At 43.6% G+C, this 27,476-nt stretch overlaps 3 protein-coding genes across 10 annotated transcripts in view; 1 reads left to right on the top strand and 2 right to left on the bottom strand.

Moving 5' to 3' along the window:
• Positions 1 to 2,209, bottom strand: part of GOLGA2 (golgin A2) — a 54,880-nt gene extending 52,671 nt beyond the window's left edge. For 3 of the 6 annotated variants that reach the window (XM_067471958.1, XM_067471960.1, XM_067471957.1), the window contains exon 1: positions 2,027 to 2,209. In XM_067471958.1, coding sequence (XP_067328059.1) covers positions 2,027 to 2,074 — 48 coding nt within the window. In that variant the 5' untranslated portion in view covers positions 2,075 to 2,209. The remainder of the gene's footprint in view (positions 1 to 2,026) is intronic. The other 3 variants (XM_060757169.2, XM_067471959.1, XM_060757168.2) reach the window with 1 other exon arrangement.
• Positions 2,210 to 2,608: 399 nt separating this feature from the next.
• SWI5 (SWI5 homologous recombination repair protein) lies at positions 2,609 to 11,841 on the top strand. 2 transcript variants are annotated; one of them, XM_060757177.2, is made up of 6 exons: positions 2,609 to 2,770; positions 7,492 to 7,661; positions 7,983 to 8,031; positions 8,241 to 8,356; positions 9,602 to 9,696; positions 11,048 to 11,841. In XM_060757177.2, the coding sequence occupies exons 2-6, from the start codon at positions 7,507 to 7,509 to the stop codon at positions 11,107 to 11,109; spliced, it is 477 nt and encodes a 158-aa protein (XP_060613160.2). In that variant the 5' UTR covers positions 2,609 to 2,770; positions 7,492 to 7,506; the 3' UTR covers positions 11,110 to 11,841. The 2 variants fall into 2 exon arrangements, with proteins under 2 accessions (XP_060613160.2, XP_060613159.2); XM_060757176.2 differs by having other exon boundaries at positions 2,611 to 2,770; positions 11,045 to 11,841.
• An 886-nt stretch (positions 11,842 to 12,727) lies between these two features.
• On the bottom strand, positions 12,728 to 27,002 carry TRUB2 (TruB pseudouridine synthase family member 2). Of its 2 annotated transcripts, XM_060757173.2 has the most exons (8): positions 26,804 to 27,002; positions 24,499 to 24,630; positions 24,255 to 24,329; positions 22,619 to 22,680; positions 21,606 to 21,687; positions 20,017 to 20,089; positions 14,124 to 14,260; positions 12,728 to 13,731 (listed from the first exon to the last, which is right to left on the bottom strand). In XM_060757173.2, exons 1-8 carry the CDS (start codon positions 26,907 to 26,909, stop codon positions 13,382 to 13,384), a joined length of 1,017 nt encoding a protein of 338 aa, XP_060613156.2. In that variant the 5' UTR covers positions 26,910 to 27,002; the 3' UTR covers positions 12,728 to 13,381. The 2 variants fall into 2 exon arrangements, with proteins under 2 accessions (XP_060613156.2, XP_060613158.2); XM_060757175.2 differs by lacking the exons at positions 12,728 to 13,731; positions 14,124 to 14,260 and adding an exon at positions 17,901 to 18,917.
• Between the last annotated feature and the right edge of the window lie 474 nt (positions 27,003 to 27,476).

Here is a 27,476-nt window from a genome sequence, read left to right on the forward strand (position 1 = left end):
TTATCCTAGTGCATTTGACCCGCCCACTGCATTCTATTTCTCTATCATGTTATTTTGTGATTGTTTATTTTATTTTGTTATTTCATGATTTTTTATTTTGATTTTAATTTTGCTTCTTTCTATTTTATCTTGCTGTACTATAATTTTGGGCTTGGCCTCTTGTTAGCCGCTCTGAGTCCCCTTTGGGGAGATGGTGGCAGGATACAAATAAAATTTATTATTATAATTACTGATGCAGGCCAAAATCCCATTCTTTTTTTAGCTGTCGAACGACATAGTTGGCTCATGTTAACTTGTTGCCCACGAAAACTCCAAAATCTTTTTCATACTGATATCGAGCCTGGCATTGTCCACCGGTCTGTATCATTGCATTTCATTTTTTCTGACTAAGTGGAGTATGTAGAGATGCCCAAGGATCTGCTTCCTCCCAAGAAACACCTCTCAAACTAAGAAACTATTTCACGTTTCTCTGAGCTCTGTCACTTTGTTTCAGCATTTAAATACAGACAGATGCATATAAGTGCATGTCAGAATAGAATAACTGCATCTCCGTTTACGAACCCACACGTTCATTTCGTTCATCTGGAGAGGCCCTGCTTGTGATCCCGCCTGCATCACAAGCGCATTTGGTGGGGACACAAGACAGGGCCTTTTCTGTGGTGGCCCCCCGACTCTGGAACACACACCCCCCCCCCAAAGATCTTAGACAGGCCCCTACATTGGCAGTCTTTAGAAACAACTTGAAGACCTGGCTGTTCCGATGTGCCTTCCCAGAATAGGAAATCTCCAATACCAAGTCCCAGAAGCACTTTATTAGAACTATGATTGCCGCGCACTGCACACTCCACTTACCCTATAATCCTTATATACCACCTGTCACATCAGCACTTTTAATTCTGTACCCATTACTCTGGCCTGGTCCAGTTTTATTGTGTTTTGGTGTATTGTTTATTGTTTTGTTGTTTAATATTGCTTTAATTGTTTTAATTTGCTTTAGGTCTGGAGAACAAGCCCTATGAAGAGCGGTTTAAAGAGCTGAGCATGTTTCGCCTGAAGAAGAGATGGCTGAGAGGAGACATGATAGCCGTGTATCAATATGTGAGAGGAAGACACAGGGAGGAGGGAGCAAGCTTGCTTTTCTGCTTCCCTGGAGACTAAGACACGGAACAATGGCTTCAAACTACAAGAAAGGAGATTCCATCTGAACATGAGGAAGAACTTCCTGACTGTGAGAGCTGTTCAGCAGTGGAACTCTCTGCCCTAGAGTGTGGTGGAGGCTCCTTCTTTGGAGGCTTTTAAACAGAGGCTGGATAGCCGTCTGTCAGGGGTGCTTTGAATGCAATATTCCTGCTTCTTGGCAGAATGGGGTTGGACTGGATGGCCCATGAGGTCTCTTCCAACTCTATGATTCTTGCATTTGTCTTTGTGGATATAGATACAGATCTATAAATCCCACTTGCCAAGTTTCCAAGAGACCTCACAATGTCTGGGGATGCCCGTCATAGATTTGGGCAAAACGTCAGGAGAGAATGCTTCTGGGACATGGCCAGACAGCCGGGAAAACTCACAGCAACCCAAAAACACCCTGAGTGGGTTGCTCCAGCCTGAGCCATCCAGTCCAACCCCATTCTGCCAAGAAGCAGGAATATTGCATTCAAATCACCCCTGACAGATGGCCATCCAGCCTCTGTTTAAAAGCCTCCAAAGAAGGAGCCTCCACCACACTCCTGGGCAGAGAGTTCCACTGCTGAACGGCTCTCACAATGTGGGCCTTGAGAAGGGAGGCGCGGCCTCTCTCTTCGGAGCAATCCCACTACGGGGCGGGCTGGGGTCTTCCGGCCTCCGAGGGGCGTGCCTAGGCCGGAGAGGCGCCTCGGAGGGGGCTAGGCCTCTGCCTGGCTGAGAAGGGGGCAACTAGGGGCGTGCCTGGGCCTAGAGGCCTAGGCCGCCTGGCGTCGTCGTAGTTGCTGTTTCGAGCCTGAGGCAAACTCCTCTCGGCCTCCCCTGCCTTCCCTTGCCGCGTTACCTTCTTCTTGGCCGCCGCCAGCTTGCTCTGCCTGCTCCCGTCCGCCATGTCCCCGGCCACGTCAGCCCGGAGGAAGGAGGGGAGGGCGGGGACAGCGCCGCCAGCTGACAAGACGGGGAGAGCTAATCGAGGCTCCGCCCGGGCCTAGCTTGGACGCGGCATTGCGCAGGCGCGGCCCTGACAGGCCCCGCTCCCAAGAGGGGGAGAGCCTAATTGGGGAGCGGCACTGCGCAGGCGCAGCCCTGGCAGGCCCCGCCCCCACGACGGGGAGAGCTAATCGAGGCTCCGCCCGGGCCTAACTTGGAAGCGGCATTGCGCAGGCGCAGCCTTGACAGGCCCCGCTCCCATGACGGGGAGAGCCTAATTGGGGAGCGGCACTGCGCAGGCGCAACTCTGGCAGGCCCCGCCCCCAAGGCGGAGAGAGCTAATCTAGGCTCCGCCCGGGCTTAGTGGAGAGCCGTACTGATTGGGTAGCGGCATTGCGCAGGCGTAGCCCTGACAGGCCCCGCCCCCAAGAGCCAATCTAGGCTCCGCCCGGGCCTAGTGGGGAGCCGCACTGCGCAGGCGCGGCCTCTGACAGGCTCTTTCCCAGGCGGAAGGGAGTGCGCAGGCGCAGTCTGCCTTCGCGCCATTTCGAAGCCTCCTCGTCCAGAGTTCCCTCACGAATGAAGTGCGTTCCTGCATTCCATTCAGTCAGGGGGAAAATAAAACAGCCAAACACTGTACAGAGAAGTAAAATCTGAGGTATTTATTGGTAATTGAGAGTGTCAACATAACGTTTCCAAGGAAGTTTTGTCGAGCATAGTGTCTAGATCTAGGGAAGTCATTCTCCCCATGCTCTATTCCGCCTTGGTTAGACCACACCTGGAATATTGTGTCCAATTCTGGGCACCACAATTGAAGAGAGATATTGACAAGCTGGAATGTGTCCAGAGGAGGGCGACTAAAATGATCAAGGGGCTGGAGAACAAGCCCTATGAGGAGCGGCTTAAGGAGCTGGGCATGTTTAGCCTGAAGACTTTTTTTATATGGCATCAAATTGTTTCCAGTCTGTAAGGCTGCCCTGAGTCCTCTTCGGGGTAAGAAATGCGGGGTATAAATATGATAAATAAATAAATTATTTTTTTAAATGTCTCAGTCTCATTCTTCTCCCAATTTTCCTTATTTGTAATCTTTTTCCAGTTGCTGCAAACTGAGTTAAAAGTACAAGAATGGGTGACACTCAATTGACTCGGCAAGATGATTATTATTTATATCCTGCTTTCTCTTTCCCAAAGGGGAATCAAAGCGGCTAGCACTAAACAAATTATACAATATCTATAATTATGTTACTAACTGGAGCGGGTAGCAGGGAGCACACAACGCCCTTGTTGTCCCAGCTCCACTGGCTGCCGATTTGCTACCGGACCCAATTCAAGGTGCTGGTCTTGGCCTACAAAGCCCTAAACGGCTCCGGCCCAAAATACCTTTCTGACCGCATCTTGGCCTACGAGCCCACGAGGACCTTGAGATCGTCTGGGGAGGCCCTTCTCTCGATCCCGCCTGCATCACAGGCACGGCTGGCGGGGACGAGGGAGAGGGCCTTCTCGGTGGTGGCCCCCCGGCTGTGGAACACTCTCCCGGCACACATCAGACAGGCGCCCTCCCTCATGTCCTTTCGAAAAAGCCTTAAGACCTGGCTGTTCGAGAGGGCATTTAATTAAGTGCTAAGCAACAACATTACGGTAATGAGAACTGGAATGGTACAAGGAAGATGAGACTGGCTATGATTCTACTAAGAGACGAAGCGGATTTTTATGTAGTTTGTATTTGTCGTATAGTTATATGTTGTTGATACTGGCCTTTGTAACTGTCTTTTTATGTGTACTGTACACCGCCATGAGTCGCCCGTAAGGGCTGAGAATGGCGGTTAATAAGTGCATCAAATAAATAATAAATAATAAATAAATATATTAAAACCCAGCAAGATGATTGTTATTATTTATATCCTGCTTTCTCTCTCCCAAAGGAGTATCAAAGCGGCTAACACTAAACAAATCATACAAATATGTAAATTGTCCTTTAGAAGACAAGTGAAGACTTAGCCCTGGGACTAGGCATTTCATTAATCAAATAGCGGCAATTGGAAAAAAGACTTAGGATATTTACGACATTGAATCTGCTTAGACTTGGATTTGATTTTACCGGCATGTATAATCTACTGTCTAATGAATTGTATAATGTGTTTTAATGGTTTTTAATGCTTTAATTCTACTTCGAATTGACAGCATCGTATGGTGCTTCTGTGAGGCCGCCCTGAGTTCCCCTTTGGGGGAGAAGGGAGGGGTAAAAGTGCATGAAATAAATAAATAAAACTCGGAACATACAAATATTAAAATAGAATTAAATATATGACTTATTAAAAGATACATACTTCAAACCAACAAAACAATTAGACTACATAAAACATAACACTTCCTGGTTCAGTCTTGAAAACTTTCTTCTTATAAGGTTTTTAATCTGTTTGTTTGATTGATTGATATGTGTTTTAATTGCTTATATGTTTAATTTGTTTATATTTTGATGAGATGTGTTTTATTGTTTACCTGTGCAGCATTGAATTTTTGCCAGATTTGAAAGCTGCCTTGATTTCCCTTTAGGATCAAGAAAGGCGGGGTAGAAATGAAATTAATTAATTAAAGAGCTGTCTGAAAAAAAACTCTTGTCCTTCCCAGTAGGCTTGGGCAAAAGGAAACTGCTGCAAACCCTCCTAGCTTATATATTCTTCCTTTTCAATCATGTTTCTCATTTTGACTACACTTTGCTGTTGTTCGACCAGTTTTCATATGTGAAATTGTGAAGGACATACTGTATGCTCCTACTTTCAGCATGATTGATGCCAGAGAATAGCAGTGACAGTCTGTCACATCTTTTCCGCTTGGGCCCACCATCATTTTGGCCTGACGAACACGTATATTCATAAAACCATACATACGCACACACCCTATTCCGACCTGTACTTTCTTGGTGTGTTTCTACACTGTAGAATTAATGCAGTTTGACACTACTTTTACTGCTATGTCTCAGTGCTATGGAATCCTGGGAATTGTAGTTCGGGCAGGCCCAGCACTCTTTGGCAGAGAAGGCTCAAGAGCTTCTTGTGATTATCTTGACCGATCGCAGTTAGTGAGAAATTGCATTGATCATTGTCTTGTCTGCAGTGGAGGATATTAATTCCATTGCAAGATTCAACATCCAGCTCATTCGCTTCCAGGCCTCTGTCTCTCTCCAACAAAATGTCTTAGGCCTGCTTTGAAAAGATCCTTGGTTGCAGATTTGCAGGATGGGCAGCCACAGCCCTGTGAAATCGGCTCAGAGAAAAGCTGTGCTTGTCTTCCCTCTCATCATATCATTCCCAAAGTATTCAAGCCATGTGAAAAGCTTATTAAATAATGACTCAGAGGGAAGGGCTGCTTACTCTACCTGAAATACCAGCTCCACTCATACTTGCCTGGAGGCTGTATCACACATTTATGAAGAAATACTGCTCAGCTCAAAACTTAAAAGTGTTACAAATCAGATTTATTATATTTATGCATTTAGGGATTTTAAGACCTTACCTTTTTTATTTGACTCAAGATGTAGAATGAATGCAGTTTGACATTACTTTATGTTTCAATGCTATGGAATCCTGGGAGTTGTAGCTTTACAAGGTCTTGAGCCTTCTCTGCCTAAAAATGCTGGTGCCATACCAAACTAAAACTCCCAGGATTCCATAGTACTGAGCCATGGTATTTCAAGTGTTGTTAAACTTGCATTCATTCTTCAGTGAAAAAGGAAATAATCCCCAGCAAAATGTCCTCCGAAGCACTTGTAACTACTCATTGGGTTGCTCTACCTTCATTTCTTTTAAAACCCTCCTATCAGATACATCCTATCTCTGTTCATGCCCAGCGTTTATTTTTTTAAAATTTTAAACTATTACATTTGGCCCGGCCATAGGTTTTTTTTAAAACCCTTGTGTGTTACTGTTTATATATGAGTTATATTAATTGTATTGTTTCTGCTTATTGTTTTTTGTTTTATTGATGTGTTGTCGGGCTTGGTTTCATGTAAGCCGCTCTGACTCCCCTTGGGGAGATGGTGGCTGGGTGTAAACAAAGTCGTCTCCTTCTCCTTCTCCTTATTATTATTATTATTATTATTATTATTACAGTGTAGAAGCCAATTTTCACCTTGTTTAATTCAGGATTTGGCTGTTTAAAGGCAATTCAGAGCTTTGAGATTACAGCTCCCAGAATCCCCCAAATTGGGAGAGAGTAATGGGAGTGCTTGTCCCAAAGCACTATGGATCACTCTATCTCTCTATCTATCTATCTTGTCTATCTAAAAATGCTCTGTGCATAATGAGTACCTTAAAAACAAAAGAACCAATGAACGAAATCACACCAAAATTGGCAACAAAACGTCTCACTACACAAGGAGTGACCATCACTCAAAAAATTATGCTTTTGTCATTTGGGAATTGTAGTTGCTGAGATTTATAGTTCACCTACAATCAAAGAGCATTCTGAACTCCACCAACGATCGAATTTAACCAAACTTGGCACACGGAACTCCCGTGACCAACACAAAATACTGAGAGGGTTTGGTGGGCATTGACCTTGAGTTTGGGAGTTGTAGTTCATCTACATCCAGAGAGCACTGTGGACTCAAACAATAATGGATCTGGACCAAACTTGGCAAGAATACTCGCCTAAGACATTTTGCTGGGGAGAGACAGAATGCCCAAATGTGAACACAGAAAATAAAAAATAGACCTTGACATTTGGGAGTTGTAGTTACTACGATGTATAGTTCACCTACAATCAAAGAGCATTCTGAACCTCACCAACAATAGAATTGGGCCAAACATCCCACACAGAACACCCATGACCAACAGAAAATTCTGTGTTTTCTCGTAGTCTTTAGTGACCCTTCTGACAACCTCCTGGTCCCGTCCCCCCTGTGGTCTAGACTTCCCAGGTTGAGAACTGCCTTAAGGCCATCCAGTCCAACTCCCTTCACCAGGGCAAGAAAACATAATCAAAGCCCTCCTGACAAAAGTCCATCCAGCCATGCCCACACACACATATATGTATGTGGCAGATGCAGTATCAAAGATTTGAAAGGGACCCCTAAAGAAGGACAATGATATGTTGCATGTTCCAGAGTAGGCAAACCAGACACTCTCCACATCAACACTGGCAAAGAAACAGCAAGAAATACTGTTTGCCCACAAGCAGAAAGACATTACATATATTAGAAACCAACACTTTCTCATTACTTTATTTTCCAGATCACCAGACTGGGCCACAGCAATGCGTGGCAGGGGACCGCTAGTAGTATTATGAAAATTTGAAATGAACCCAGCCTAAAGAGACTGCAAGCCTAGCAGCCAATGCAGTGCAAATATCTTATATTTCCTCTCCTCTCTACTTCCTTAGACTACAAATCCCAAGATGCAAATGGAAGAGGAAGTTGGGAGGGTCTGCGCCTCTGCTCATTTGCCACAAGATGGGATGGAGAAACCAGAAGAAATACCTTCTTTTCAAAAAGAATGGGAGCAAAGCCCAAGAGAGAAGGGAGGGCCCTCGCCACGTCCCTTCCAAAGGAGGTACTCGCACATTGAATTGTGATTTACTTTTTTCACTAATCTTGAGCTGCATCTACACTAATCTTGACCCCACTTGAACTGCTATTGCTCAAGGCTATGGAATCATGGAAGTTGTAATTTTACAGTCTTCTCTGCCAAAGGGTGTTGTTGGGGCCTCCCCAAACTACCACTCTCACAATTCTATAGCAGTTAAAGTGGGGTCAAATAGCATTTATTCTACCCTAAAGCAATCTTTCATCCCCAATGTGCATTAATGAACCTTTGCCTCTTAAATAATGTCTCTTTTATATCAATTGATCTGTGATTTTTTTTTAAACTCAGGACGCCCCTTGGAGCCCAGAGAAACTGTAATACAAGTTTCAAGTCCCCCGTAAGTATCTGTTTGGAAGGAAATCTATTCAAATTAGATTTCAAACAAGGTTTGGGAAGAAGGGGAATAGAAGAGTGATCAAATTGGACAGTTTAGGACACTGGTTCTGTTCTAACTTTGGATATGCAATTCCAGGCCATGTAGACAATGCTCTTGGAGTTTTTTATACTAAGATTTGGCAAAATCTTAACCTTGTCTTTGCTCAGTAGGTTCCATCTCTTAGGGTCTGTCAGCCTGCGGATAAGGAGACTCTGCAGCGGGAAATTGAAGAGCTGAAGAACAAAAGTATTTCTTTAGACAAAGAAATAGCCCCTCTATTAGCTGAGTAAGTATTGTTCATAGTTCTAGCACACTGACATGTTGGGTTGCTGTGAGTTTTCCGGGCTGTCTGGCCATGTTACAGAAGCATTCTCTCCTGATGTTTCGCCCACATCTATTGCGAGCATCCTCAGATCTTGGAAATTAGGCAAGTGAGGTTTATATACCTGTGGAATGATGTCCAGGGTGGGAAAAAGAACTCTTTGTCTGCTTGAGGCAAATGTGAATGTTGCAATTGGCTACCTTGATTAGCACTGAATGGCCTTGCAGCTTCAAAACCTGACTGGTTGCTGCCTTCTAATGTTCTTATTTAAAATTGTTCCAGTGACCAAAATTGAAACTTCCCATTCAATATGGTTGGATTTGTGTCATTGTTTTTCCCCCACTATAATAACCGAAATGATTATAGCATGAAATATTATAATGTTATAATATGCCCTCATAATGCACTTTAATACTGATTTAGGATTGACTGCGTTCCCTCATTTCTTTCTGAAAATCCTATCCCAGTTATATCTTACCTTGTTCACGTCAGCATATTTTCAATTTTAATCTATTACATTTGGCCCAGCCAGTTTTAAAATGTTAATATGTCACTGCTGATTGTTGATTTTCTGTTCATGTGATTTATATGATTTGTATTTTATTGATTGTTTTATTGATGATGTGTTTATTGATGTTTTGTTTATTGATGTATTCTGAGCTTGGCCTCATGTAAGCCGCACCGAGTCCCTTGGGGAGATGGTAGCAGGGTACAAATAAAGTTTATTATTATTATTATTATTATTATATTAATGTAATGCAATATAATACTAATAATATATTATAATTATATATTTGTTTTTATATAATATTACTAATAATAATACAATATAATTGTATAGTACAAAATTTAATACTGATATTGTACTATGCTAATAATATAATATATAATATATTGAGGCCTTGGCCTGTGTAAGCCGCATCGAGTCCTTCGGGAGATGCTAGCGGGGTACAAATAAAGATAATAATAATAATAATAATAATAATAATAATATATTGTATGTATATACATATATCTTATAAGCCACTTTGATCCCCTTCGGGGTAAAAAGGGCGGCATATAAATGTCATAAATAAATAATACCAAAGATGGGTGAAAGCAGAATGTATGTGTTTTGTTAGTAAAACTACTTTATTTTGAGATTTTCATTATAAAAATTACTTCCAATCTGAACTAAATGTGCCTTTTTCCAAATGTTACTCTTCGCAGAGGATACAGTTTAGAGGAATTAGAAAACCACATCGCTCTGCTCCATGAATACAATGAGATAAAAGATACCGGACAAATGCTTTTAGGCAGACTAGGTAAGAACCAAATGTGGAGCCTGTTTGTAGAGTTCTTTTTAAATATTTCAGTTTCAGAAGATACCGTATATACTCAAGTATAAGCCGACCCAAATATAAGCCGAGACACCTAATTTTGCCACAAAAAACTTGGAAAACATTTTGACTCAAGTATAAGCCAAGGATGGGAAATGCGGCAGCTACTGGTAAATTTCAAATAAAAATAGATACCAATAAAATTACATTCATTGAGGCATCAGTAAGTTAAATGTTTCTGAATATTTACATAAAACTGTAATTTAAGATAAGACTGCTGAACTCTGATTAAACCATTATTCTAACCTTGTTCAATGTAAATGTGCTTACATTTCCTTCCAATAATAATAGAGTAAAATAATAATGTAATAAAAATAATAAATGTAATAATAATAATAAAAATAATACATGTAATAATAATAATAAAGAGTAAAATAATAGAGAAAAATAATACATGTAATAATAATAACAAAGTAAAATAATAAATACCTTGACTCGAGTATAAGCCAAGGGAGACTTTTTCAACCCCAAAAAGGCTGAAAAACTAGGCTTATACTCGAGTATATACAGTAACTTCAAGTGGTTTAGCTTAGGCTAAAGCTACTCCACTGTCAGAAGTTCTTACTGTTCTAGTTCAATAGTTGGAACTGTGTGAACCTTCAGATGTTGTGGGATTTCACTGTTAACCATGCAGGCTAAAGATTCTGGAAATTGTAGTTCAATGATATTGCAGGGCCACACAATTTTTGCCCCAACTCCATGACTGAACGCAATTCAAGGATGAGGAATATCCAGATGGTGTTAGTCAGCATCTCCATAATCTTCTCAATATATAAAAGTCAATATATACATGCTTGTTTGGCTGTTGTTAGGTGAAGTGGCTCTCTGATGTCACTGGATTGGCTGTTGCTAGGTGAAGTGCCCCCCTGATGTCACTGGGTGATATGTGTATGAGGGGAGGGGGAGGGAGGAACCACAGAGAGTCTGCCCACCAGAGTATTGCCGTGGAGACATTGTGAGGTAAGCTTTCTCAGAGCTGGAGAAGGGAGAAAGTAGGCAGGCAGCAGTTCCAACGAACCTGGGCAATGCCTGGTATATATGCTAGTATCTGACTATTAGGTATACATTGATTGGTTGACTCATCCCTCATACTGCTGAATTTGTGTGGCAAGAGAGGATGATTTGGAATGACATGATGGTAAACAGCCATTGACTGCCCAAGCTAATTCTTTTGTGCATGTAACCAGAAATACATAGGTGTCAGCTGTAGGAGGAAGCAGATGGTAGACACAAACTTCTTAGTTTTTGATTGTGTTTTTTCCACCTCTTCCAGCAGTGATCAGAGGGGTCACCACAAAAGAGCTGTACCCTGAATTTGGCCTTGACCTTAATGACTAGAAGGAAACCAAGAACAATGATGTCTGCTGACCAAAATGGTGAAAACTACTGTAAGTGCAGGTCTTCAGAGAAACAGAGATGGAACAATTGTTTAACGCTCTACATTTCGTTAATTTTTATAGATCGGAGAAGTTGACCTTGCTAGCAACTAAGCATTGGTACAAATAGGGTGTTGTCCCAACCAACCATGGTCAACATGGAATTCTCTGGAGAATTGCAGGTGGTTGTGTTGAATTGGCTCCCCTTGTCTCTGAAAGTTCAACTAATGGTATAATGTATAGTGGAGGGGAATATAATATCCCATCAGTTCTGTATCTGGTGAACTTAGACCAGGAGCATAGAATGTGTGGCTATCCAGTTGTTTAACTACAACTCCCATTAGCCCTAACAAGTATAGCCAGTAATGAAGGAGTTGTAGTTCAACAGTCCCTGGAGCTGGTTTCCCAATGTTGGGCTAAACAGAAAGCAACATCCTTGAAGAGGTTGAGCCTCTTCTGGCTTTTTTCCTTTAAAAAAGTGTTGTTTGACAATCCTCATAATTCAGACTTAGCTCACATCCATGTCCTTTTCAGTATCTTGAAATTAGGGTTTCTCATCTTCCTAGTTGGCAAAATTTGGGTTTAAACTGTGACATCTGTTGTATTCTTTGAACTCGGAAGGTGACTGTTCAGAGACAATCCCTTGATGCTTTGTTTGGAAATCAATATTAAAACATTATACTGCTTTCTTGAACTTGAGTCTCCTGATCTTATTGGCATAGAGTCAACACACATTCTCTTAGGGATTTGAAAAGGGCATATCCCAGAGATTATGCCATTAAGAATGTCCTTGTGTGGATTATTATTGGACATCAGTCTTTACCAGATTTATTGAACTCTGGGCCCCTTGTTACATGTGTTGTAGTTGTTCTTATGGTATTGGTCTCGTAGTATCTGCAGACCTCAAGAACTTCTACAGTTCTCGTTAAAATACATGGTGAGGCAGCATAACTTCCTTTTTTAAAATGCGCGCCATTCAGTCGGTTGAAGACATAGCGGAGCGTTAGTGGTCTTGTTCGAGAGGCGGGAGTATAAAGTTTTGTCCTGACACAGTTCAGTCGCCATCATGCGTTGGAACAGTGAGGAGCGTGCTTTTGCCGTTGAGGCCTACTTTTCAAGCGGATTTGGAGTGGCCGGCCCACTCTCCAGATTGGGCCCCTTGTGATATTTTTCTATGGGTTTTTTGAAATCTTGTGCTTATGTGAACCGTCTAAGGACCCTACAAGATTGGAAGACCAACATCCAGGAAGAAATTGCCAACATAACGCCTGCTATGCTGGCAAGAGTTGTGACAAACGCCAGAAATTGGTTTACTCAGTGTATGGAGAATGGGGGACGGCACCGACCTAATTTGATCTTCAAAACGATGTAAAACAAAACTTTAGGTATGCGCCTACATTATAAAAAAAAAATTCTGATTCATACAATGGGTTTTATTAAGTTTTGAAAAAAGGAAGTTATGCGGCCTCACCCTGTACTTCTATAAGCAGTACAAATTATTGTTGGTAAGCCTGCATTAAGCTAAAGTTTGTAGTTTGCATTTGGTGGTGTAGTTTTTCAATTCAAATACTGCACCAACATACAGTTGTGTTCCTTTTATTGAGGTCAGATATGAGTACAACAGTCTTTGTGCAAAAACCTCAGCAATGGTACTTACAAATGGTCAGCGACTCTTCCTAATAAGAGAAACCAGAGAGGTCTCGTAGTATCTGCAGACCTCAAGGCTGTGGGACTAGCTTTTGGAAAGCTATTTATCTGTATCTATCTACCTATCTAAAAGTCAAAGTATATGTTTATTTGCCTGTCTGTGTGACCTACAAAGTGGTTGCTAGGTGAAGTGGCCCTCTGTGATGTCACTGGGAAAGAAAGGTGGCATGTGTATGGGAGAGAGGGAGGGAATAATCACAAAGAGACGCATGTTTCCACAGAGATATTGTGAGATGAGCTGGAGAAGGGGGAAAGGAGAATAGAAGGAAAGAAAAAAATGAATGAAGAAGAAAGGCAAGGAGAGGGAAGAAAAGAACAGGGAAAAGGGTATGATGGGAGGGAAGGTGAAAGGAGGGAGAAAAGCAGGAATGCAGCAGTCCCTCCGACATCCAGGCAACACTAGACACATACGCTAGTACTCTAAGACGACAAGGTAGCACTTAATTCACCAGGTACAAAACTTTTGGGGTTATACTTCAGGCTACTTTCCTTATCTGCACTCAACCAGTCTTCCAATCCTAAGATCTTCATCTTATTGCTGCATCTTCCCACAAGGCGTTTCCTCCCATGTTTTGCCCCATTCCTCCATCAGCCTGGCCTCCCTCAGTCTTTCTGTCTCCCTCATCGTCAGACCAGGGCTCCTCCGGGTGAGCCAGGCTCTTTTGGAGCTCCTTAATAACCTTGAGCCTGGACTTCTCAATTGCCTTCTGGATGTTGGGCAGGCTCCACTGTGTCCTCAAAAGAGCATCCTCCAGCATGAAGACACCATCCTGGACCCTTCGGACTTGTGTGCACACGGCAGAGGACTTCAGCTCCAGCCCAATTTCATGAACTACCTTTCGGAGATATTGTTGGGTCTCATGCAAGCAGTGAATTTCTATAGAGGAGAGAACAAAAAAATTACATTAAGCCTCTTCTTTCCTGCATTGGACTATGTTCTTTCCAGTCAGAGTAAGAGTCCCTTAAATCCTAATTTGGGGGAAAGGTGGCATATAAATATGTGACAAAAGGGACTTTCAGTGTCATCTATTCCAGTCCAATTACCTGCTAATTCTACAGCATTCCTAATGAGCATCCATACACTTGCTGATTAAAGACCTCTAATGAAGGAGAATCTATTTTGTGAGGCAGTGTGTGTACATTCCAGCTGTCTATATTCAAGAAAGTGAAAATGGCATGTCAGTGCTCCAGATTACTAACAACATTAGGGACTAGACACCTAGTTTTTTGATTTAGAAACAACTGCAGAATAGGAAACACAGCTCGTACCCAGTTGGAATTCAGGAGGTGCGAACTGGAGACACCGGATTGCTGTGATCAAAGGCGGGCTTTTGTCCATGGGGCGAATCAGTCCTCTCACCGCCAACTCATAGGCTTCTTGCGTTTTTAAGTCAAGGTTAGCATATCTGGAAGAACACAAGGGAAAAGAATGGGACTGAGAAAAGTGTTAGGAATTCCATGTTGTTGATACTGCAGGGTTGCAATGTCCAGCTGGTTCACACAGGACATTTTGTCCACTCAAAACAGATCTAATTATTCATAAGGCTGACTATTTGGTAAGCAAACATAATTTGAAAAATGTGGCCAGTTGTAATTGGAAGTTATTCTCCAAAATTGTCACAACTGAGAAGAGTCCAAGTTTCACTTTGTTGGACAAGTAGGCTTATGAACAAAAGACCCTCCCCATAAATGTACAGCAGAGTAACTTATTAGCAGCAGCGTGCCTCGGCACCAGTAGACAAAAGTGATAAAAAGAACAAACCAATGTTATCTCTTCCATAGGAGGCTTTTCTCTGTAGTAAAATAATATGGTTGCACTATTTACAAGAACAAGGTTTCCACGACACAAAGTCTGGGTTGTTGTAGGTTTTTTGGGCTATATGGCCATGTTCTAGAAACATTCTGTCCTGTTTCGCCTGCATCTATGGTAAAGATCCTCAGAGGTTGTGAGGTCACAACCTCTGAGGATGCTTGCCATAGATGCAGGCAAAACGTCAGGAGAGAATGCTTCTAGAACATGGCCATATAGCCCAAAAAAACCTACAACAACCCAGTGATTCCAGCCATGAAAGCCTTCGACAATACAAATCAAGACCTTTATACTTCCTTCTTTGCTTCCATGCTGGGCTTCTTCCTCATGGAGATAAACAGCTTCACAGAGTCTCCTCTCACAACGAGCTTATATTGGAGCTTCACACAGTAGCTTTTTACACACTGGAGCTTCACACACGAGGCTTTACAATCTAGGGCTTCTCTCACTGAAGATTCTTACACCAGTCCTTCTCACACTGAGGCCTTCTCAGACTAAGGCCTACCTCACACTGTGAAGCCTTCTCACAGACTGAGACCTTTCTCCCACTGAGGTTTACCTCAGACTGAAGGTAGCTAAGCTACAGGCACACCTGCTTATATAGAACTGCCACTTTTGCTGAGTCATTGCATCCATTTAACCCTCTCAGTGATTGACTCACATTTTTGTAATTAAAAATACCTAGTTAATTTTTAATATTTCTGACACACTTCAGGGATATTCAAGCTATTTTGGTAAAACGGTTAAACCAGATGCTGCCAGTCTGTGTAAACTATATTGGGGAAGGTAAACCAAAAACCTGACTTCGGAAAAGGCAGCTCCTTGAGTTATGAAGTCAGTTGTTCGATGGTAGGTGCCTGTAGAAGGTTCCTGGCAGCTCCAGGAAGGACTAGGAAATGCTGGTTTGGAACCCTAGAAAACTGTTACTTGTCTCTATAGTAGATAATACTGATCTCTCTCTCTCACACACACACATTTCTATAGTTGTCTGGGCTGCTGTACTACAACTAATCATGTTAGATGGCCTAGATCAGCATTACTCAACCTGGGGGTCTGGACCCCTGGGGGGTCGTGAAGGGGTTTAAGAGGGGTCACCAAAGACCATCAGAAAACACAGTATTTTCTGTTGGTCATGGGGGTTCTGTGTGGGAAGCTTGACCCAATTCTATTGTTGGTGGGGTTCAGAATCCTCTCTGATTGTAGTTGAAGTATAAATCTCAGCAACCACAACTCCCAAATGTCAAGCTCCAGTTTCTCCAAACTCCACCAGTATTCACATTTGGGCATATTGAGTATTTGTGTCAAATTTAGTTCAGACCCATCATTGTTTGAGTCCATAGTGCTCTCTGGATATAGGTGAACAACTCCCAAACTCAAGGTCAGTGCCCACCAAATCCTTCCAGTATTCAGTTCTTGTGGGTTTTTTCGGGCTATATGGCCATGTTCTAGAGGCATTTCTCCTGACGTTTCGCCTGCATCTATGGCAAGCATCCTCAGAGGTCTGCTGGAGCTGGGAAAAAGGGGTTTATATATCTGTGGAATGACCAGGGTGAGACAAAAGGCTTTTGTAAGTTGGGCTAGGTGTGAATCTTTTCAACTGACCACCTTGATTAGCATACAATGGGCTGACAGTGCCTGGAGCAAACTCTTCTTGAAAGGTGATTAGATGTCCCTGCCTGTTTTTCTCTCTGCTGTTTTAATTTTAGAATTTTTTAATACTGGTAGCCAGATTTTGTTCATTTTCATGGTTTCTTCCTTTCTGTTGAAATTGTCCACATGCTTGTGGATTTCAATGGCTTCTCTGTGTAGTCTGACATGGTGGTTGTGAGCGTGGTCCAGCATTTTTGTGTTCTCAAATAAAATGCTGTGTCCAGGTTGGTTCATCAGGTGCTCTGCTATGGCTGACTTCTCTGGTTGAAGTATTTTCTGATGATCATGGGAGTTCTGTGTGCCCAGTTTGGTTCAATTCCATCGTTGGTGGGGTTCATAATGCTCTTTGATGGTAGATGAACCATAAATCCCAGCAACTACAATCCCAGCCGGGAGGGCTTTTGTACAATTGAGACTTGTTCGCCAGCTGTGACTGTACCTCGCGAAGGCTGATCTGGCCGGGGTGGTCCATGCCTTGGTCACCTCTAGATTGGATTACTGCAATGCGCTCTACGTAGGGCTGCCCTTGAAAACGGCTCGGAAATTCCAACTGGTCCAACGGGCAGCAGCCAGGATGTTAACCGGGGCTCATTACAGAGAGAGGTCAACCCTCCTGTTCAAGGAGCTCCACTGGCTGCCGTTTATTTTCCGAGCCCAATTTAAGGTGCAGGTGCTTACCTACAAAGCCCTGAACGGTTTGGGACCATCCTACCTGCGTGACTGCATCTCCGTCTACGAACCCACGCATTCACTTCGGTCATCTGGAGAGGCCCTGCTCGTGATCCCGCCTGCGTCACAAGCGCGCTTGGTGGGGACCCGAGACAGGGCCTTTTCTGTGGTGGCCCCCCGACTCTGGAGCGCCCTCCTAAGAGATCTTAGACAGGCCCCTACATTGGCAGTCTTCAGAAAGAACTTGAAGACCTGGCTGTTCCGACGTGCCTTCTCAGATTAGGAACCTCCAATACCAAGTCCTAGTAGCACTTTAGTAGAACTAAGATCACTGCACACCGCACACTGCACTTACTTTATAATCCTACATACCTCCTGCCACATCAGCACTTTTAATCTTGTACCCATTACTCTGGCCCGGCCCAGTTTTATAGTGTCTCAATGTATTGTTTATTGTTTGTTTATTCTGCTTAACTGTTTTTAATTTGCTTTAGGTATTGTATTGTTGTATTGTGTTTTGAGGCCTTGGTCTATGTAAGCCGCATCGAGTCCTTCGGGAGATGCTAGCGGGGTACAAATAAAGTAATAATAATAATAATAATAATAATAATAATAATAATAACTACAACTCCCAAATGACAACATCAATATTCCTCTCCCCCCCTCCCCCACCCTCCAAACCCCACGTTACGATTCATAACAGTAGCAAAATGACAGTTATTAAGTAGCAATGAAAATAATGTTATAGTTGAGAGTCACCAAAACATGAGGAACTATATTGATGGGTCGCGGCATTAGGAAGGTTGAGAAACACTGGCCTAGATAAAGCTTGTGAACTTCTGGTTATTTTCCTAAGGAGACAAGGGCTTTCTAGTTCTCATGGTTATGGAGAAGAAGCTGAAAACCAAACGGCAGAGTTGATACTTAGGACAATTTATTGAAGAGAAAACGGTAAACTTCCTGGTCCGCGGGCTAGGAAGAAGGCTAAGAATAAGAAAAAGAATTGCTCTCCGAAACACTACTTTCTGCACCAATGTTCACTGGTGTGGACATTGGTGCAGAAAGTATTGGTGAGTAAAGCTGGAATCTAGGGGGCTCACACTGGCTTCCATAGGAAAATATGGAGGAGGAAATCTTGCACAATCCCACATCTGCAAAAAAATAGATATTTCCCCTTATTTACATTTTTTAGTGATTGCAGGGGGGCATATTTTGCCCACGCTTTCTCTAAATCAATGCCATCATCTAAGTATTAGATCACACATTTGCCAATGATTTGAGCTCCATCTCTCGCTCATATATTTGTATAGGCAACTTGGCTTCACACAGTATTTGATATAGGCATTATTTCTTGTCTTTCGTCAAAGTAAGCATTACATTTTATCCGCTGGTGAGCTCAGGGTGTCCATTTTGTTTGTGTCCATTTATTCCAGCAGCACAAGCAACCCTATGGAGATCCACTCTTGCTTGCTTCATTGAAGGTCATCTTTGTGCCCCTTTTCCCCCATCCATCCCACCCCGAGAGTCTCTATTTACTCAAGCCAAGGGGAAGCCAGAGTCTCTGTCCCTCTTGCTTAGTCCTGCAGTGGGGTTCCTGCCCTACTTTCTCTCGTCAAGGTTTCTCTTGTCCAGATAAGGGGGGTTGAGGTTCCTGTTCTGCGGCGTCCTCTTCCATCCCAGCCTCCAGGAGCTGGTCGACCTCCGTCTCCGAGCGCAGGACGCACCATAATAAAATGCTTGTCAGGGTCAAGCTCACCAGTGCCACTCGCCACAGTGGCTGCTGATGATCGCTGCCCATGGACCGGGCCACACTCCACTTCTGGGGGCTGGCAGGACCCTTGAGGAAGCTCAGTGGCTCGGAGCTCTCAGGCTCCTGGCGCTTTTGCGGAGGACAGTAGTGGCGCAGATGGAGGGACAAGAGAGGCGGATGTGGCCTGGGGGAGAGGAGGAAAGAGACAGGGGTGAGGGGGGAGACAGCAGGGAGCCTGGCCAACTGCCCCTCCCCTCCCCAGCCCTCCTTCTCCCCCCAGAGACCACCTATGGCCCTAGCATCACCCAACAAAGTGGCAGTGGCTTTGAAAGGAGATGGAAACCCACCATTTAACCCAACTTCTCGAGGCCCTCCCTCGAGGTGTTTTGGACTTCAACTCTCACAATTCCTAACAGCCAATAGGAGTTGTGGGAGTTGAAGTCCAAAACACCTGGAGGGTAGGCCAAATTTGGTCTATGCCTAATGTAACCAGCCCCCGGTGGCGCAGTGGGTTAAAGCTCTGTGCTGGCAGGACTGAAGACCGACAGGTCACAGGTTCAAATCCAGGGAGAGGCGGATGAGCTCCCTCTATCAGCTCCAGCTCCTCATGCGGGGACATGAGAGAAGGCTCCCACAAGGATGATAAAAACATCAAATCATCTGGGTGTCCCCTGGGCAACGTCCTTGCAGATGGCCAATTCTCTCACAACAGGAGCGACTTGCAGTTTCTCAGGTCGCTCCTGACACGACAAAAAAAAAAAAAAAACCACCAGTAAAGAGCCAGCACAGCATAGTGATTTTTTCCTGGATAAAGACCAAGGTTTGAATCTACCAGCCACTGAAGCCCCCCCCCCCCCCCCTGTAACCGTTGGTAAGTTCATATTCTCTCAGACTCAAAAGATCAACCTTGCCAAGAAAGCCCTAGACTATAGTGTCCCTAAAGCAACCTCAACGTGATGGCACTCAACAGCAACAAAAAGCACTGGAACACTGTTTTGCTTGAATTTACTACTACTTTGCTGGAGTAGATCAGAACTGTGCTTATCATTTTTCTGGAAGGCAATGGCAAAGCTCCTTTGCCAAGGATTGCAACCTGAGGCACACAGCAGCAACATCTAAACACCATCCCTCCAACCAAATGCAAAGTATGACTCGTAGAAGAGCCTTCCCCATCACCTGGCCCTTGATTTGTTTAGCTGGAGATGCCTTGAATCCAACAAGGGACTGACACATAGCAAGTTAAATCAACCATTGAGCTATAGACTCTTGGACTGAATACTTACTGCAACAAAGCCTTGTGATGGGATCCCTGGATAACGGAGAGAATCCGTTCCAGCTTCTCCCTGGTGATGTGATCTACAGACAAGGAGAGGAGAAGTAATATTAGGAGACAGAAAACTAGTTGATCCAATCTGGACTTACAGAAACAAACCAAAAAGAATCAGAGCCCATGTTGGTAAAAAATTCTTTTTTTAGACGACATCTAAGAGATTTCAGAGCACTCTCACAAATCAAAGGAATGCCTTTTTGGGTGAGTGAGCTTATTAACAAAAGACCCTCCCCATGAATTTATAGCGGAGTAACGTATTAGCAGCACCAGTAGCCACAAGTGATAAACAGAACAAAAACACACAGACCAATGTTATCTCTTCCATAGGACGCTTTTCTTTGTAGTAAAATAATATGGTTGCACTATTTCAAGAACAAAGTTTCCATAACACAAATAAAGTTCTTTATACTTCTTTGTTTCCAAGCTGGGCTTCTTTCTCATGCAGATAAACAGTTTCGGCCTCACAGAACCTCTTCTCACACCGAAGTTACACAGGAACTTCACACAATAGCTTTACACATGAGGCCTTCAACCTGGGGCTTCTCTCACCAGGCCTTCTCAAACTGAGGCCTACCTTATACTGAGGCCTTTCTCCCACTGGGGTCTTCTCACACTGAGGCCTCTCTCCCACTGATGCCTCTCTCACACTGAGGCGAACTAAGAAATACATAGACACTGAGGCATATTAAGCTACAGGCACACCTGCTTATATTGAACTGCAACTTTTGCTGAGGCCCTGCTCTCAATCCCACCATTCTCGCAACACGGTGGGGATGAGAGACAGGGCCTTCTCGGCAGTGGCCCCCATCTGTGGAACTCTCTCCCTAAGGACATCAGGTTGGCCACCTCCCTCCTGTCCTTTAGAAGACAACTGAAGACTTGTCTCTGGGGCCAGGCGTTCAATTCAAGTCCAGCGGCAATAGGAAAACGAAATTTGGATTTTGCAACATGGACTCTCCCAGCTCGGCTTGGTTTTACTGGCACGTTAATCTATTAATTTATTGTTAAATTTTACTGATGATGTTATACAATGTTTTAATATGATTTTATTGTGAATTGTAATGTTTATGGTATTTATGCTGTTAGCATCCTCTGATGCTCATGTGAGGCTGCGCTGAGTCCCCCTTGTGGGGAGGAGGGCGGGATATAAATATATGAAATAATAATAATAATAATCTCATTCTCCATCATCAGCAGTTTCTCATAAGAAGAATCACCTTGTCCGATCTAGGAACCACTCCCAATCAATATGCCCAAATCCCCTACAATGCATCAGGAGCAGTGGTTTTCAAAGATGGGTCCTCCAGGGTTTGACCTCCATCTCCCAGCATCCCCGCTTCACCACTGGACACTCTGGTGAGGGCATCTAACAGCTGACATCCAACCCACAAGTTAGGCATCCACTGCCCTAGGGATCATGGACAGATCATGGACAGATAGCAGGACTACGTCAGGGTGGGAGTTGTGTGGCCCATAAATATGATCTAGTAGCAATATGTCAACTATAGCCAATAAAGGAAATGGTTATCAAGCTTTACTCACCAAATGTTGTCTTCTCAATCAGTTTGCCTTCGTCGGAGAAGTCATCAGTGGCTTTGCCAAACATGCCGCGAACAGTGTAGGTCTTTGGACAAAAGAATAGTAATATGAGGCATGCACTTAAAATGAGAACATAAAAACTCAGCAGGACTCCACATTATGAGACCACACTGGAAAAAAAATGGAAATATGGTATGTGTGCTTTTAAAAATATTTATTTTCTCCCCAAAATCTTTTTTCCCCTAGAAAAATAAGGGAATACATATTATAGAATTTTTTCTTTTAGTCTGATGCCAATGTAGAAATGTTTCTGCTGCTCCCGAGACTAGGACACAAGCAAGCACAGATTCTGTACAGTATGTATCAGGGCAAAAGTGCAACTGCCCAAAGTCTCCTAGTTCTTGAGCAAAGTGGCATTGCACATCAGCATTCCTATCACTAACTATATAAATAAAAATGTAATGTTCGTTTGTGGGATTAACATAACTCAAAAACCACTGGACGAATTGACACCAAATGTGGACACAAGACATCTAACAACCCAATGTATGTCTTTCACTAAAAAAAATTGATTTTGTCATTTGGGAGTTGTAGTTGCTGGGATTTATAGTTCACCTACAATCAAAAAGCATTCTGAACCCCACCAATGTTGGAATTGAACCAAACTTGGCACACAGTTCTCCCATGACCAAAAGAAAATACTGGAAGGGTTTGGTGGGCCTTTGGTTTTGGAGTTGTAGTTCACCTACATCCAGAGAGCACTGTGGACTCAAATAATGATGGATCTGGACCAAACTCTACATGAATAGTCAATATGCCCAAATGTGAACACTGGTGGAGTTTGGGGAAAATAGAATCTTGACATTTGGGAGTTGTAGTTGCTGGGATTTATAGTTCATCTACAATCACAGAGCATTCTGAACCCCACCAATGATAGAATTGGGCCAAACCTCCCATACAAAACCCCCCATGTGGGCCACAGCAACGCATAGTAGATAAAAGGGATGATACTTTACCCGGCTGAGATGGGCGTTGTACAGGTCATGCAACAGCTTGTTGCCATGACCCACTCCAAGCACTGAAAAAGATAGAAAGGTTCAGAGAAAAGCATGAGCAAAATGGCCCTGAACACACACAACTGCAACACACTTCCTGCAGCACAAAAGGAGACAATAAAGGGACCTCACTACCTCTGAGGATGCTTGCCATAGATGCAGGCATAACGTCAGGAGAGAATGCCTCTAGAACGGCCATATAGCCCGAAAAAACTTACAACAACCCAATAAAGGGACCTTCCACACAGCCATATAGCCAAGAATATCAAATCAGAAAATCTGGTAACACCAGAATCAACACAGTATATAAGGAACAGCACTCAGAAACAGAACTCCAGACAGCATACAACCAAGTGCCCGTTAATACCTCCCAAACGATGCCTCCAGGCACAACAGCCAGGCTGCCTCTATGCAAATGCCCTCACTGATTGACTTTGCAAATTACAAGGCTACACAATGCTAACTACCACTATTCACTGAATGGGTAGCAAGTGTAGCAAATGTGAAGTTTCCTTTTCTATGGTTTGTACTGTATTTTATACCTCTTTGCTATGTATATGCCAATAAAGAAACTACTACTATTCACTTTTCCACATAATCACCGGATAATTTCAACATTCACACTTGCTTCAAACAGACCAGGGTTTCTCCCACTCTGGACATTACTCCATAAATATATATATACCACACACCCCGGTGGCACCGCTAAGCTGCTGAACTTGCTGACCAAAAGGTTGGTGGTTCAAATCCAGGGAGTGGGGTGAGCTCCCGCTGTTAGCCCCAGCTTCTGCCAACCTAGCAGTTTGAAAACTTGCAAATGTGAGTAGATCAATATGTATCACTCTGGCGGGAAGGTACTGGCGGTCCAAGCAGTCATGCAGGCCACTTGAGCTTGGAGGTGTCTATGGACAACGCCGTCTCTTCAGCTTAGAAATGGAGATGAGCATCAACCCCCAGAGTATTATTATTAATAATAATAATAATAATAACAATAATAAACTTTATGTATACCCTGCCACAATCTCCTCGATGGGGACTCGGAGCGGCTTACATGAGGCCAAGCCCAAACAACAATTACAATAATGAAAAAACCAAAACACAAACCGAAAATGCAAACAATAAACAATAGCATCAGATTAAGATAAAAAATATGCATACATAACAATGTAAAAATTACTATAAGCACAGACACAATAATAACGAGCGGGCTACATGTAATGATTAAAAGACAAACTGATTAAAACTAATTAAAAACTCGGGCAAGATAAAGCAGGTAATTTGCGGAGGAGAGCTCAGTTATGGGGGGGGGGGGTTGTCAGGGGAAAACCTTTACCTTTCTTATATATATATATATACTCCACTTGCCTCGCCTCCAATATACCTCTAGAGATGCCATTAGCCACAGATGCTGGCAAAACATTAGGAGAGAATGCTACTGAAACATGGCCACTCAGTCTGAAAAACTCACAGCATCCCAATGATTCTGGCCATGAAAGCTTTTGACAACACATATCAAAAGGCACTTAGTAAGACATTACTGATGCTAGCTGATGCCAAAACTAACACAATTCATTTAAGATTCGGCCATTTTGCTCACCAAATACGCCAGAGGACTTTCGGTCCAGGTGATGACCTACTCCAACTTTGAGATGGGTGAATACTGGCCCAGAAACTGCACAAAAGAAAAATGAATACCTCAATTAAGGAAGGAGAGGTGTTTCTAGCGTCTTTAATAGAAAACTGGTACCAGAGCCAGAAATAACATTCCGATCCTGCCATCATCCTGTGTATAGCAGCTCCCCCCCCCCCCCCGCCCCAACACACACACCTCAACTTCTTACCTAATGGATGGTCAGCTAACATCGGGACTGATGCAACTGTCATGGTCAGCTCCTGCCCATCCTTTCCTTCTGTTCTGGTAGGCAGAAAACGGACCTGTTTCCGCGGGGGAGGCCGCTGCAAAGCATTCAAGTCTGTGTAGAAAATGGAAAAAAAATTACAACTTGTTCTGACTGACACACTTTTCTAATTTCTCCTTCTTGGAATGATTCTGATCTGCTTTGAACTGGATTGTATGAGGCCGCTTCCACACAGATGAATAAAATCCCACATTTTCTGCTTTGAACTGGAATATATGGCAGTGTGGACTCAAGATAACCCAGTTCAAAGCAGCTATTGTGGAATGTTCTGCCTTGATATTCAAAACGATCTGAACAGATTAGAGAAATGGGCCAACACTAACAAAACGAAGTTCAACAGTGACAAATGCAAGATACCCCACTTAAGCAGAAAAAAATGAAATGCAAAGAGACAGAATGGGGGATGATGCCTAGCTCAAAAGCAGTATGTGTGAAAAAGACCTTGCAGTCCTCGTGGACAACAAGTTAAACATGAGCCAACAATGTGATGCGGCAGCAAAAAAAAGCCAATGGGATTTTGGCCTGCATCCATAGGAGTGTAGTGTCTAGATCAGTGTTTCTCAACCTAGGGGTTGGGACCCCTGAGGGGGTCGCGAAGGGGTGTCAGAGGGGTCACCAAAGACCATCAGAAAACACAGTATTTTCTGATGGTCATGGGGATTCCATGTGGGAAGTTTGAGCCAATTCTATCATTGGTGGAGTTCAGAATGTTCTTTGGTTGTAATGAACTATAAATCCCAGCAACTACAACTCCCAAAAGTTAAGGTCTATTTTCCCCAAATTCCATCTGTGTTCATATTTGGGCATATTGAGTATTTGTGCCAAGTTTGGTCAAGATCCACCATTGTGTGAGTCCACAGTGCTCTCTGGATATAGGTGAACTACAACTCCCAAACTCAAGGTCAATACCCACCAAACCCTTCCAGTGTTTTCCGTTGGTCATGGGAGTTCTGTGGGGCAAATTAGGTTCAAATCCATCACTGGTGGAGTTCAGAATGATCTTTGATTATAGGTGAACTATAAATCCCAGCAACTACAACTCCCAAAAGTCAAGGTCTATTTTCCCCAAATTCCATCTGTGTTCATATTTGGGCATATTGAGTATTTGTGCCAAGTTTGGTCCAGATCCACCATTGTGTGAGTCCACAGTGCTCTCTGGATATAGGTGAACTACAACTCCCAAACTCAAGGTCAATACCCACCAAACCCTTCCAGTGTTTTCCGTTGGTCATGGGAGTTCTGTGGGGCAAATTAGGTTCAAATCCATCACTGGTGGAGTTCAGAATGATCTTTGATTATAGGTGAACTATAAATCCCAGCAACTACAACTCCCAAATTACAAAATCAATTCTCCCCCAACCCGCAACCCCACTAGCATTTACATGTGGTTGCATTGGGTATTTGTGGGTCCAGTGAATGAAAATACATCTTGCATATCTGATATTTACACTATGATTTATAACAGTAGTAAAATGACTGTTATGAAGTAACAACAAAAACTATGTTATGGTGGGGGGTCCCCACAACATGAGGGACTGTATTAAGGGGTCATGGCATTAAGAAGGTTGAGAACCACTGGTCTAGATCCAGGGAAGTCATGCTCCCCATGCTCTATTCTGCCTTGGTTAGACCACACCCGGAATATTGTTTCCAATTCTGGGCACCATAATTGAAGGGAGATGTTGGCAAGCTGGAATGTGTCCAGAGGAGGGGAACTAAAATGATCCAGAGTCTGGAGAACAAGCCCTATGAGGAGCGGCTTAAAGAGCTGGGCATGTTTAGCCTGAAGAAGAGAAGGCTGAGAGAAGCCATGTATAAGTATGTGAGAGGAAGTCCTAGGGAGAAGAGAGCAAGTATGTTTTCTGCTGCCCTGGAGACTAGGGAGCTTGTAGTTTGAAGCCATGGAGCAATGGCTTCAAACTACAAGAAAGGAGATTCCATCTGAACATTAGGAAGGACTTCCTGACTGTGAGAGCTGTTCAGCAGTGGAACTCTCTGCCACGGAGTGTGGAGTAGGCTCCTTCTTTGGAGGCTTTGAAACAGAGGCTGGATGGCCATCTGTTGGGAGTGCTTTGAATGCCCAAGTTGGCCTATGCCTGTAAAGACATAAACAAACGGGAGCAGGCAGGCAGGAAATGGCAGGGGGGAATCAAGGGAAGGAGGAAATGCAGCCAGGCCTGGGGAGGAGGAGGAGAGGGGGGAAGCATAAGCGGGGTGCTCCACCGACCTCTCAGCAGATTGGTCTCCACCGCATCCCGGACCAGCTTCCAATGGACCCCGGGGGCCTTGTAGACCGCGAACAGCCCTTGCAGGCCAGCCCTCGCCCGCCTCATGGCCAAGGCCTCTCCGCTCCCCGTGGTTCCCTATGGGTGCTGCTGCTGATTGGCTCTCCGCAAGGGCGCCGCCATTTTGAGTCCGTCCCCTAACACCCTCCCCCTGGAAACAAGCGCTGTTGCTCGGAACCAACCCCCGCCTCGTTCAATCCCCTTTCCAAACAGCTGTATAAAATCACACATATACCAATGTTGAATGAAAAGTAATGCCTCCACCTCTGTAACTCTTCAACACATGGCAGTACTGGTGTGCAGCAGGTACTGGCTTGTTCAGTAGACTCTCCTCTACAGTTCCATTTTGGCGGGAAGCCTTAGCATTGAATGGTTGTGTTGTTAAAGTGCGAAGTATGGAACCCTGCACAGACAGTCAGTCAATGCGACTTAAGCAACATGCAGTCATTGAAGTCTTGACAGCAGAAGGTGTCACCCCAAAGGAGATTCATCAGAGAATGTAAGCTGTTTATGGTGATTGTGTGGATGTGAGTACTGTGCGTCGTTGGGCGAGTAAGTTTAAAAATGTTAAGCTGGGAACATCTGACTTGCGTGACAAACAAAGACTTGGACATC

This window comes from Anolis sagrei, chromosome 11 (genome assembly GCF_037176765.1).
Source record: "Anolis sagrei isolate rAnoSag1 chromosome 11, rAnoSag1.mat, whole genome shotgun sequence".
NCBI lineage: Eukaryota > Metazoa > Chordata > Lepidosauria > Squamata > Dactyloidae > Anolis > Anolis sagrei.